The sequence below is a fragment of the Agelaius phoeniceus genome, chromosome 5 (genome assembly GCF_051311805.1).
Source record: "Agelaius phoeniceus isolate bAgePho1 chromosome 5, bAgePho1.hap1, whole genome shotgun sequence".
NCBI lineage: Eukaryota > Metazoa > Chordata > Aves > Passeriformes > Icteridae > Agelaius > Agelaius phoeniceus.
This window is the reverse complement of record NC_135269.1, coordinates 71,684,421-71,697,536: the sequence shown is the minus strand read 5'-3', so window position 1 is coordinate 71,697,536 and position 13,116 is coordinate 71,684,421. Positions and strand designations below refer to the sequence as shown.

General features: G+C 45.1%; 1 protein-coding gene across 1 annotated transcript in view; it reads right to left on the bottom strand.

Annotated features, from left to right (window-relative positions):
* The window catches only part of EXOC4 (exocyst complex component 4), a 365,227-nt gene that overhangs the window by 340,780 nt on the left and 11,331 nt on the right, over positions 1-13,116 (bottom strand). The window contains exon 2 of the mRNA XM_054632077.2: positions 3,140-3,329. Within this exon, the coding sequence (XP_054488052.1) occupies positions 3,140-3,329 (190 nt within the window). The remainder of the gene's footprint in view (positions 1-3,139; positions 3,330-13,116) is intronic.

Here is a 13,116-nt window from a genome sequence, read left to right as displayed (position 1 = left end):
AGCAAACTGCACAGGAAGTGCAAAATAGGAGCCCAAAGAACTCTGCTCTGCTGCAGGGACAGAGCAGCTCAAACAAGTCCCCAGCCACGAGTGCCAGAGTTATTTACTGGCACCATACCCTAAAGTGTGAGCACTCAAAATGCAGAAAGATTCAGGGGCACAGAGTTCATGGGCATTCACACAACACAGCTGAGCTTGGAAATAGCATCAAAATTCATATTCTGTGAGCAAAAAGCAAGATGATGAATCACCCAGACTATTCAGGAGGTGGCTGAAGGCCAAGATAGCAAAACATGAAAAGAGGAGATGGAAAGGTGTGAGCTCAGCAGCCCTGGAGACTTCAAAAACCTGAGAGCAACATGCCCAGACAATAAATGAACAGGGGCACTGCAGAGCTTTGTGCTTCACATCCACCTCTCAGTTTGACTTTTAACAACTTCTGTTCTCAGGGAGATCCTGCTGAAAGTGCTGCCAGTAAGACACAGCTTGGGACAATGGTGGGACTGGAAAGTCCTGCAGTGACAGAGTCACTGCTATTCAGGCCTGGCTTACAATTAGAGTCATGCCAAGATGTGGGGCTGAAAACTTAAAAATCATCTTTCAACCCCTGCCATGGGCAGGGACACCTCCCAGTGTCCCAGGCTGCTCCAGCCCCAGTGTCCAGCCTGGCCTTGGACACTGCCAGGGATGCAGGGGCAGCCCCAGCTGCTCTGGCAATCCCAGCCCAGCCAGGAATTCCTCATTCCCAAGATCCCATCCATGTCACTATGATATTTTCTGAAAAATCCCTTTGCCAGGATTTTTCTCCTGAGAAGCTGAGAAGCCTCAGAGGAAAAGAAAAACAATGATTATCTGCTGCTGTGGAATGCAACAGGTGCATCTGGGATTGGTCCAGCTTGGTTGCTTTTAATTAATGGCCAATCACAGTCAGCTGGCTTGGACTCTCTGGTCAGTCCCAAGATTTTATTATCATTCCATTCCTCTTCTTTCCTTTCAAGCCTTTTGATGAAATCATTTCTTCCATTCTTTTAATATAGTTTTAATAGATCATTTTCTTTTAATATAATATAATTTCATTAAATAATAAATCAGCTTTCTGAAACATGGAGTCAAGATTTTCATCTCTTCCCTCATCCTGGGACCCCTGCAAACACCACCACACATCCATGGCTGCCCTCTGGCAGTGGGAGCCATTCCCTGGGTGCTGTCCCTGCAGGCCTTGGCCCCAGTCCCTCTGCAGCTCTCCTGGAGCCCCTTCAGGCCTGCAATGTGCTGGAAGCTCTCCCTGGAGCCTTCCCTTCTCCAGGGGAACATTCCCAGCTCTCCCAGCCTGGCTCCAGAGCAGAGGGGCTCCAGCCCTGCAGCAGCTCTGGGGCCTCCTCTGGACCTGTTCAACAGGGTTGGACACAATATTCCAGGTGGGAATTTAGCAGGAATTTAGTGGTAACAGAAGTTTCTCAACTCAATTTTCATTCCATTGAAAATGATGCTGAGAAGCTGGAAAAACAGAGGGAGAAACAAAAGCATAAAACAGGACATTGGAGCTTCCATCACTGGTGGTTACTGGTGGCAAAACCACTACTAAAACAGCAGCCAGGAAAAATGAAGATTTGCAGCTGGAGCACAGCCTGTGGAGCTCATACATGTTGGATTATGGTCTTTTCTGACCCACAGATGGGGCAGCTGAGAGGTGTTCTAAAAACTTTTATTCCATTTTCAGTCTCATGTGAAGGGTGTGACAATACAGATGTTATAATTGACACCATCAGAAGCCAATTATTTCTTAATTCCAATACATTTTAGGTGTTTCTTGGTCTGTCAGCTTTAGCCACACCATGCTGTAAATGCCTTAAAGCCAATCATCTAAAATTACCCCAGGTGGGTCCCACTGCAATGCATCTTTGACAGTTCTGTTTCTCCAAAGTATCCAGTCTTATTTGCAAAGCAACCTTTTGGAACTCATTTCCAGTTCCATTTCTCTCTCAGCAATGTCTGTCCCATTCCAGGGCATTTCTAACTCAGCATTTCTCATCTCAACGTTTGCATGCAGATGTGAGCTCTCTGTCAGGCTTTGAGAACTCTCTACAAATCCACTTCCTACATTTCCCCCTCTCTCAAAGGGAAAAAACTTCTTTGATGGTTTTGCTCATCAATTGTTGTGTACAGTGGTTGAAAGACATGGCAGAGGGTGTGTATTCTGTCCCCATCTGTCAGAGCTGGGGCAGTTCTCTCTGCTCATGGGGCAGTTTTTTCTTTATCTCTCCCACAGCCAATCCTCCCTGCAGGAGATCTCTGCTGTCCATGGCCACTGAGTGTCCCTGCAGGGCTGATCCAATCCCAGCATCCCATGGGGAGATGCTGCATTGCCCAGGGGAGGAGCCAAGCATTCCTACCTGGATCCAATGGGAGCCTGGGCACAGCCCAGCAGCCTTTGCCCAGTGCATTGCCAGAGGAGCAGCTTCTGCTGCCCTGCATGGCCAGAGGGAGCCCAGGCCCATCTCCAGCAGCCCTGGAGCTGCAGAGGAAAACTCCCCCCTTGTGCAGGATCCCTGCTCCAGCAGAGCCACAGCTGGCACTGCAGGAGGGCTGAGCCCCCATGGGATGGGGCTGTGCCACCCCCTGACACACAGGGGGCAGCTCCTGCTCTCACTCTGACAGTGGGTTGGTTTGTACTATTGCATTTGTATTTTTCATTTTCCTAGTAAAGAACTGTTATTCCTATTCCCAGATCTTTTCCTAGTAAAGAACTATTCCCATTCCCACATATTTCCCTAATAAAGAACTGTTATTCTTATTCCCATATCTTTTCCTAGTAAAGAACTATTCCCATTCCCACATATTTCCCTAATAAAGAACTGTTATTCTTATTCCCATATCTTTTCCTAGTAAAGAACTATTCCCATTCCCATATATTTCCCTAATGAAGAACCGTTATTCCTATTCCCATATCTTTGCCTGAGAGCCCCTTCATTTCAAAATTACAACAATTCAGAGGGAGGGTTTTATTTACATTTTCCATTTCTGGGGAGGCTCCTGCCTTCCTCAGCAGACACCTGGCTTTCCAAACCAAGACACAACATATCTAAACTCCCCAAATCCATATCCCACGTGCCAAAGAGAGGACCCTGAGGGCTGGCACCTGCTTGATCTTGTTGCGGGAGTTGGTGATGCGCTCGGTGATGCTCTGGTAGGTGCGGATGGCCGTGGTCAGCTCCGTGTAGTGCTGCACGATCAGCTCGTCCAGGTCGCGGTCGCACTTCTCGTACGCCTCCTCCAGCCGCCCCTTCTCGTTCTCCCTGTCCTCCACGTCATCGCTGGTGGATAAAGTCCTGAGGGCACCAAGATGGCAAAAGTTATTTGGAGTTGATATGCACTGTGAGAAAATAAAACCCATCAAAGCTGTGGTTTGTTACTCTGACAGTTTTCAAACCCTTCATATTATCATCGTCGCCGCTTGTAATGAAGGGATGGTGTCACAAACATATTTTCTGAAAAATCCTTTTGCCAGGATCTTTTCTCTTGAGAAGCTGGGAAGCTTCAGCTTCTCCATGTTTTGCTGCTTTGGAATGTGATTTGGAGAATTCTTTACCCAGCATGTGAAATTGTTTTTGTTTGATGACCAATGACAGCCACCTGTGTGGAGGCTGTGAGCAGCCACAAGATTTTGTTATCATTCCATTCCTTTCTTCTATTCTTTAGTGTAGTTTTAGTATATAATTTTCTTTTAATATAATATATATAGTAAAATAATAAATCAGCCTGCTGAAACATGGAGTCAAGGTTCTCATCTCTTCCCTCGTCCTGGGACCCCTGTGAACACCACCACAGGATGGGACCATTTTGGGGCTGAAAACAATTTATTGCTCACATAAACATCAGTCTGAGAGGCTTTGAGATTTTAAAGGAACGAGCCATAGATCAAGAGTAGTCACAAATTTCTTTGTTACAAGGCAATATAGAACTTTCTAAACCAACAGACAATTGCTACAGGCTTTATTTTGCTTTTCTAACCTATCACCTACACTTACTTCTGTACTGCAGATACTTTTGTCTAATAGGCTTCTGTCTCACATGCACAAATATAATTCTATTATAACTTCTAAACTCTCAGCTTATTCTATACAACCACACCCCTAAACTTTTCACTATTTTATCAATATAGTTTCTCACTTATTTAAGGCATATTCTTACTTACAACTATAGAAACTTAAGTTTATTATTTTTCTGCTTAATATCTGTGCCTTGTATTTCTACATCAATCCAAGCTTCTCCCAAGGCTGCAAATCAAACCCTTCCATGTCTGTGGAAGTTTCTATTTTTCTGATTCCCACCCCTTCAGAGCTTTTCTTTTCCCTTTTCAGGGAAACTTCTCTGTTGATTATCACATTGCCAGACAGTCATTAATACAGGCACAATGTAACATCTGAAATAATTCTTGATTTATTATTTATGAAGAGCTATAAGGGAAAAATCCTGACTTTGGTCTTCGGAATCAGTACAACTTGTGCAACGTTGCAGTTCCTGTAACTTATCTGCCAAAGGTAAGGGATGGCACAGGGACACAGAGAAATCCATCACAAATCTATCCAGGTCTTCCATCAGTCAGTTTTCAAACATGTAGCAATACAACAAGAAAAGGCCCCATGACCCTATTTCCCCCCCTCAATTATTTTAACCTCTAACATCATGTAGTAAGATTATTTTTATTGAGATCAATTAAATTGGAGATTGCAACAAAACTGCTGAAAACTCTGTGAAACTGGACATAACTCAAAACTGCCTGATGTCACTCCAATCTTCTATCCAAGAATCAATGCAATCTTCTCCTTCTCCCTTTGAGAGGATAAAAATCCCAGAAAGAGCAGCCAAGAACCTTTTCCTGATATCCAACCTCAGCCTCCCCTGACACAGCCCCAGGTACCTCTAAAGCACCTGCAGATAATTGAAATGAAGTCCCTCAGGACCTGTCCCTGTCACAGAGAGCACAGATCAGAGCTGCCCCTCCTGAAGAAGCTGCAGCCCCCCATGAGTGTCCCCTCAAAGCAGCTTCTTCCAGACCATAAAACTCACTGCATTTCATGTTCCATGCTGCATGGTAGCTACAGAAACAGGAATCCTTTCTCATGCTACTACATTAATATTCTACTCCCAAGTCTTTTAATTTTGTCTTAAATCAGCTTTTCACAAAACAAAATTAAATTACATTTTAGCCAAAGCTCTTTAAAAAGGCTCTGAGAAGTAGGAACACTAGACAAGGTTGCTCAGGGCCCATAAAATATTAATTTTAGTGAAAGGCTCCCTGCCCATGATCATCTTGAAGTCCCTTCCAATCCAAACCATTGCAAGACTAAAATGAAAATCACGTGCAAGGCTGGCATAAAGTCATCCTCTGTTAAGAGCTCCTGCAGATAAATCCATTTTCTTTGTCAAGAACTGCTTATTTCTGCTGGAACAATGTTCTTCAGCGTGGCTACACTGGACACAAGGAATATCCAGCTCAGGAATTGCCATTTTGTTTGAGTTTGGAGCTGCCTGTCCCAGCAGTTAATGAAAACATCCATCCTCAGTGACCTGCAGCACAGAGCACAGGAGATCCTGCACAGAGACAGACAAGGGAGCAGCACAGACCCAGAGCACAGACTAGGAAAGTTGGTAGTTTTCATCAAACCAAATTCAATTTCCCAAGTCTGGATTTGCCACAGAATCCATCTGCAGTGCCAGCAGTTGGTTACAAAAGCTGAAGATCTCTCTCCAAAGCTAAGACCACATTGATGTCAGAGGATGCCATGAGGATTCCACTGCTCCAGCAAATTCCCATCCAACCCAGGCTTCCTAACAAATCCCAGCCATATTTTTAAAGCAGATTTATATTGTGTTGCCCAGTCTTTTTGTCCTTGCATTTGAATTTAGCTTGTCCTGTCTATAGGAAAAATCCATTTTGCTGAAAACATCTGCCCAGCAAAGCAGAGCTGCTTGGGAAGCCTGAGAGGTCCCAGCAGTTCCCATCTCAGAAACCCCAAAAGTGGCAGAAGGACAAGGCCAGGACAGCTGGAAATCAGAGACATTGGAGATCCCACCAGATGATTCCTACTGAGATCAAAAATGAGCATGCACAGCTCTGGTCTCCTCTCACCCTTGAAAGGGCAACTAAACCAAGATGAACCAAAGTTTCAGGCTCAGTCAATTGTCACACTCCAGGATTTCCAGCTGCCTCTGGTGGATGCAGAATAAACAGCTCTATTGGGAAGATCCTGCTTTTAATTCTTATTACTCCTTCTTTTAGTTACTATTAATAAATTTATCTTTATACACTTTTAAAATTTTAAACCTACTTTACCTTTCTTCTAATCCTATCTCACAACAAAAAATAAGTACATTAGTAATTAACCAACACCAAACCCAACACACTAATTAGTACATTAACCAAGAAATCTAAAAAGTAATGAAATCTCAAATTAACAAACCAAAACCACTACACTTAATTACCTGGGTTGGGAATATACTGTGGGAACAACCACCACTAAAAATACCACACTCACATTCTGACCAAAAATCTTGTCTTTATTTACAGTCCTTTAATCTGTTCTGGTTCAAAACACCACAGAATTATTAAGGTTGGAAAAGACCTCTAAGATCATGGAGCCCAACCATTAACCCAGCAATGTCAAGGTCATCACTAAATAATGTTCCCAGGCACCACATCCTACACCAAAAAGGATAAAAACTTCCACACAACAACAAATTTCCCCCAACAGGTTTTTTCTTAGCTCTCCACTCGCTTGAATTTGCCTTAAACACCTTAAATACCTTAATTTGTAGATTATTTCCTCGCAGACAGGGTAAGAGTTTAAACCAAAACCCAAGACCCAAATGGAAAAAAGTAACAGAGATTTTTTTTTTCCCCTTCATTTTACTGAAAAACACAGTAAGTTTTAGAAATGTGAGGTTTTGGGTTTAAGATTTGGTTATTTCCACTGGTAATGAGTCTGGATTAATCACTTGGAATTTGAAACTCTGTACACCTGAATTTCTCATCTAAGTCTCATGGTACAGGAGCCATTTCTTTTTCTTGCTCTGTACAAAAAAAAGAAGAGAAAAGCAAGGAATACTTAATATTCTTGAGCTTATCCATGCTCCTGCTAACACTGCAGAAAAGTAAGCCAAGGGCATCTCTGCTTATTTTAGTCCTATTAAAATGTGTTGCAAGGAAGAAGAAAAGTCAACACAGTGTTTGTCAAACAGAAAGGATCCAAATTGTTTGAGAAAGGAACTTTGCAGGAAGAACTTTGAAGGGGGAATCACAAAACAGGACAGGATTATGAAACAATGATAAATATACATCAGCATTTCAGAACTCCCTGAAAAATATTCCACACACAGGAGAAACAGAAGGAAAATCAGTTTAGATCCCTAGTAGCAGATGATGAACTCAGTGGGGGTTTCCAGGAGGGATTCCTGAGCACTTCACTTGTTTGTTGTGTTTTTTTTTTTTAATTTTGATTTTTTCCAAATGAGAATCCTCCTCCTCCTCCTCTGTAAGATACCTGGAATTTGTACTTGGCAGCTGGATGGCTGCAGATGCCTGTCTCATTAGCAAGAGCTCACCAGGATTACAATAATTCCAACTGGCTCTGAGTCTGCTGAGAGCCATTTTTATGCTACGGTGAAAGAGAAATTCATTGAGCCAAAACTCACAGACTTCTGATTTTACATAGTTAAAAATACAGATTACACAAAAGCAAAATGCTTCATTCACTGGAGTCACTCCTACAGATGGAAGACAGGATAGAGGAGATGATCAGACACAATCCTGAAATGTTTTTATCATGGGATGAACAGCACTTTCCTCAGGAGAAAATAAATGAACCTTGTTATTTCCCTGAGGTCACTGAATTTACACTGGAATTAGATTAATAAAAAAAGTCCTTTGGGACTATTCATTTTAGTAGAAGTTGATCTGTAGGTCACAAGCATTTTTCATCTCCTATTTCCAGCATCCAACCCAATGAGCAGAGGGAGGAGATGGAAAGATTTTTTCAGGAGTCCTGAAGCCTTGACATTGTGCAAACACCCAAAGCCTTCAAGTGCTTCCTCCAACAGCTCACATGAAAGCCAAGAATAGCTCATTTCCAAAGGTAAATACACAGGAAAAAGTACTGTTTTTATATATATATAACTGCCAGCCATACCACTTCTCCATGAAGCTGCACCTCTCTAAAAACCTGAATGAACTCCAAGCTCTCCAAGAATCTTCCTGCTTCAGCATCTCAGGTGAAGGGACAAAGTGCCACAACCCAGAAGTCTGAATTCACTCTCACCTGTCCTCTTAAAGCACCTCCACAGACTGTAACCATCAAAAGCTAGAGGGTAATCCACTTTTTAGTGAAGAGAAAGGCAAGATTTCTGATTTATGTACTTATTATAAATGCTCAACTAAGTACTCAGAAGCAGTTGAAAAACCCACTTGTGGTATTAAAGACTTCCCCTGCACAGACCTCAGAATTCTCCTCTGAGGAGCAAAATGAAATGGTTCTGTCAGTAAAATGCTTGGTTTTGAGAAGACAGGCTGGGAGAGCTGGGGGTGCTCACCTGGAGAGGGGAAGGATCCAGGGAGAGCTTCCAGCACATTCCAGGGGCTCCAGGAGAGCTGCAGAGGGACTGGGGCCAAGGCCTGCAGGGACAGCACCCAGGGAATGGCTCCCAGTGCCAGAGGGCAGCCAGGGATGGGATCTTGGCAATGAGGAATTCCTGGCTGGGCTGGGATTGCCAGAGCAGCTGGGGCTGCCCCTGCATCCCTGCAGTGTCCAAGGCCAGGCTGGACACTGGGGCTTGGAGCTCCTGGAAGGTGTCCCAGCCCACTGAACTGGATGGGCTTTGAGGGCCCTTTCAATCCCAGCTGTTCTGTGTCTCTTGAAGGAAGTCACACCATGTCTCATTTTTATAAGGTATAAAATTGTGGTGTGTACTTACCACAGAAATTCAGACAAGAGCTTCAAAAATGCCATGCATTCTACAGGGATAAAAGAATTTTTCTCTACAAACCAATGTAATTTATCTGGTCCCAGCAACATCTAACACCAGCACACTCCATACACTCTGCAGGAAATTATTTCACACTACAGGCAGTGTTGGATAGCTCTTTGTGCCTTTACAAATCAATGCTTTCCATAGATCTGGCCCAGATGTTCATGTGCCCAATGAACAACTACCATCTAGTCTCATCTTCTGTCCAAAATTACTCCCACACTGTGATGAATTAATTTGGGGAGGAAAGGAAGAAAAAGAAACCTCTCCAGCATTCAAACAACACAAGAGAACAACAGGCAGATGCTGTAAAAGGACAGAAAATAAGTTATCATTTCTCCACAAGCTAATACACTTCTATTATTGTTGGGAGCTGAGAGAACATGATGTTTACTGAGCTAGTCAGCAGCAAAAGGAAACAAACACCATTGTACCACTCATCATGTGGCACAACAGATAAATCCAGGAGCACAGCAATGCTAGAGGCATGATCAGCTGCAGAACTACGAAACCACTCACCTCCCTCTGTAAAAATGCTATTTTCCAGCCTCAAAAGCATCCCAGCCTCAAAACAAGATTTAACATTGTCAATCCCACCAGAAAACACACATCACACACAGGTTAATCTTTATTCTGTGTATCACTCCTGCTCCCACAAATGTGGGCAGCTTATCTGCACCAAACTCCTACAAAAAGAGCTTTGATGTGGATGAAATGCACACCAGATTTGTCTGCTCAGTCCCCAGACCAAGAAGCTCAGCACAAAGTGGGAAAACAGGAAATTGTATGAAGTTTAGTAAGTCCAAGTGCCCAGTGCTGCACTTTGGCCACAACAACCCCTGCAGTGCCACAGGCTGGGGATGGTGTGGCTGGGGCAGTGCCAGGCACAGAGGGACCTGGTGGGCAGCAGGACAGGAGCCCTGGTGTGCCCTGGTGGCCAAGGAGCCAATGGCACCTGGCAGTGTCAGCAGTGAGGGGCAGCACAGCAGGGAGGTCACTGTGCCCTGGCAGTGTCAGCAGTGAGGGGCAGCACAGCAGGGAGGTCACTGTGCCCTGGCAGTGTCAGGAGTGAGGGCAGCACAGCAGGGAGGTCACTGTGCCCTGGCAGTGTCAGGGATGAGGGCAGCACAGCAGGGAGGTCACTGTGCCCTGGCAGTGCCAGGGATGAGGGCAGCACAGCAGGGAGGTCACTGTGCCCTGGCAGTGTCAGCAGTGAGGGCAGCACAGCAGGGAGGTCACTGTGCCCTGCCCTGGGCACTGGGAGGGCTCAGCTCCAGGGCTGTGCCCAGCTCTGGCCCCTCAGCCTGGGAAGGGCCTGGGGACACTGAGCGGGGCCAGAGGGGCAGCGAGGCTGGAGAGGGGCTGGGAACACAAAGCCTGAGAGGAGCCCCTGAGGCAGCTGGGGGTGCTCAGCCTGCAGCAAAGGAGACTCAGGGCTGCCCCCATCGCTCTCTGCAGCTCCTGGAAGGTGCCTGTGCTCAGCTGCCCTTGGGCTCTTTCTCCAGCAGCACTGACACAACCAGAGCACACAGCCTCGAGCTGTGCCAAGGGAAACTCAGGCTGGAGAGCAGGAAAATGTTGTCATTATAGTGCAAGAGCTCTGTTGTCTTTACATTGGAAGGGTTCCATATTGCCAGAGTTTTGTACCTCCTTGATGGTTCTTGTAGGCAGCTCCTCTAGGCACTGACTCTTCCTCATCCTCACAGCAGCCAACTGACTCCAGTTCCCACCAATCCACTCTTTTATAACACTGTTCTTATTGGCTACAAGTGTGGCCTGTTAACATTAGGCCTGCTCCTAATCTTTAGTAATTGGTTCAGCTGCAACTCTTTAGGGGCTAAGAATACATTCTATACCACCTCCATTTACCCATGCTGTATCCCCCTACAGGAAAAAGCTTTTCCAGCAAGGGGGATCAAGTTCTGCAATGGCTGCCCAGGGAGCTGGTGCAGTCCCCATCCCTGGGTGTGTTTGACAAGCCTGGATGTGGCACTGGGTGCCAGGGGCTGGGCTGGACTCCATGGCCTTGAAGGTCTCTCCCAACCTGGTCATTCTGTGCATTCTGTGCAATGCTTTTCCTGGCACCATGGCAGGTCCCACAGGCAGTCACAGGCCCAGAGAGCTCAGCTGGTGCTGCCAAACTACAAAGCTTCCAGAGGATGGAGTGTTTTGTTCACAGAGATGTCCACAGCAAATGTGGAAAAAAACAGGTTCCTAAACAAATCTGGATTCTCCTCCACCTCTGTTTGCAAGCCTATCTCCTGTTTGATGGGGGAGATTCAGTTTTAGCACACAGCACCCTGTGGATGTACCTCAGACTGAAGCAGCTCTATTGCCGTGGGAAGGGACCTTACAGCCCCTCCAGTGCCACCCCATCCATGGCAGGGACACCTCCCAGTGTCCCAGGCTGCTCCAGCCCCAGTGTCCAGCCTGGCCTTGGACATTGCAGGGATGCAGGGGCAGCCCCAGCTGCTCTGGCAATTCCAGCCCATCCCCTCCCCACCCTCCCAGCCAAGAATTTCTTCTTTAAACCTCATCTAAATCCAACCTCCTCCACCTTAGAGCCATTCTCCTTTGTCCCATTTTCCCCTCTCTTTTATTCTACAAGGGTCAACAACAAAAATAGCTCAGGTAGAGACAAACCCATGAATTTTCAAGCTCCAAATGCCCACAATCCATCTCCATTTAGGTTTGGAAGGTGCTGAATACCTTTGGAGCATGCACAACCCAGTGTTGTGAACCTGAATTTGCAGTGCCATCCACACCCCCCCTACTGCATCTCATCCCCTGTCACTTCATTCCCTTCACAGGAGTATTTTTGCCACCAAATCCTGCATTTGCTGCCCCCCACCCCCTTTTATTTTGCACCGTGGCAAAAAATTCAGCTACAACCTTTAAGATGATCCATTTACAGGCATCAGCTTCACAATTACACTTTGAACAGCAATCAGATTTGAGATTCAGCAAGAATGTCTCTTTACACTGAGGACTCATTTTCCCCCACACAGTTTATATTATATTTTTTCTCTGTTTTCTAGTGCAGATGAGCAATTCCTTTTGCCAGCCCGCTGTCAGCTTCCTACCTGCCCAATAAAACACCAAGAAAATTAGATTATGTCAATTTTTAAGAGAAAACTGTTAACATTAATGAATAATAAACGTTTCATTTCTGTAAATTTGCTTTTCCTGATGCCTCCAGCCAGGCTGGGTGGATAACTGCCTGCCTATTTTACCTGCCCTAGGGCCAGCCCTGTTAAGTGTGATTACTGCTAAGCTATGGATGGCAAACTGAGGCTTAATTATCCATTTCCTGACTAGAAAATTTGTTTCACAGGAAGAACATTGCAGTAACAGTATGTGGGCATTATGCTTCTGCAGATTCTTTTTTATGAAGCAAAATTGAAGGAACAGATAATGCAAATACAAGGTTTAGGAAATTAATGCTCAGTTAGGACCAGATAATTCTTACAGGAAAAGAGGGTAGAAGACCCTGCTGGTTTTGTCCACAACTGTGGGTGTTCAGTGTCTTTGTGTCCCTATAAAAGCCTTTTTTCTTCTGCTCCCCAACATCTGAGCAGACTTATGTAAATATTTGTGGTTAAAGGCAGAAAAGAGTATTACAGGATGCACAGGTGCAGCTTGGAACTCCAGGAATAATCCTCTTTTCCTTCTGGATCAGGTTTCTTTGAGCGTGCAATTCACTTTTCTTCACTCACACTCGCTCATTGAAATGAAAATACTCATTAAAGACAGTGGGAAACACCACCAAAAAAAAAGAAAAGGCAAGGGGATCAAATTTAAATAGTTCTCATCTGATCAGGGAAAAGAACATTTTAGTGAAGTGCAATTGAACTGAGTGCTGAATCAGTGGGGGGGAATCAAACAAAGCTCCAGTTTTCACAGGAATCCACAGTAAACTTGCCACCACCTGTTCCAGGTGCTCTGTGCTGTATCACACACCTTGTTGAGGCTCCCAGTTCCTCACTTTCAAACACCTTTGAAGCTCCAAACACACAGTTTGTGGTACCAACTGCTCAAAGCAGCGTGGCTGAAAGCTTGTCCTGCTCAAAGCTCCAGCTGCTTTCATGTGTG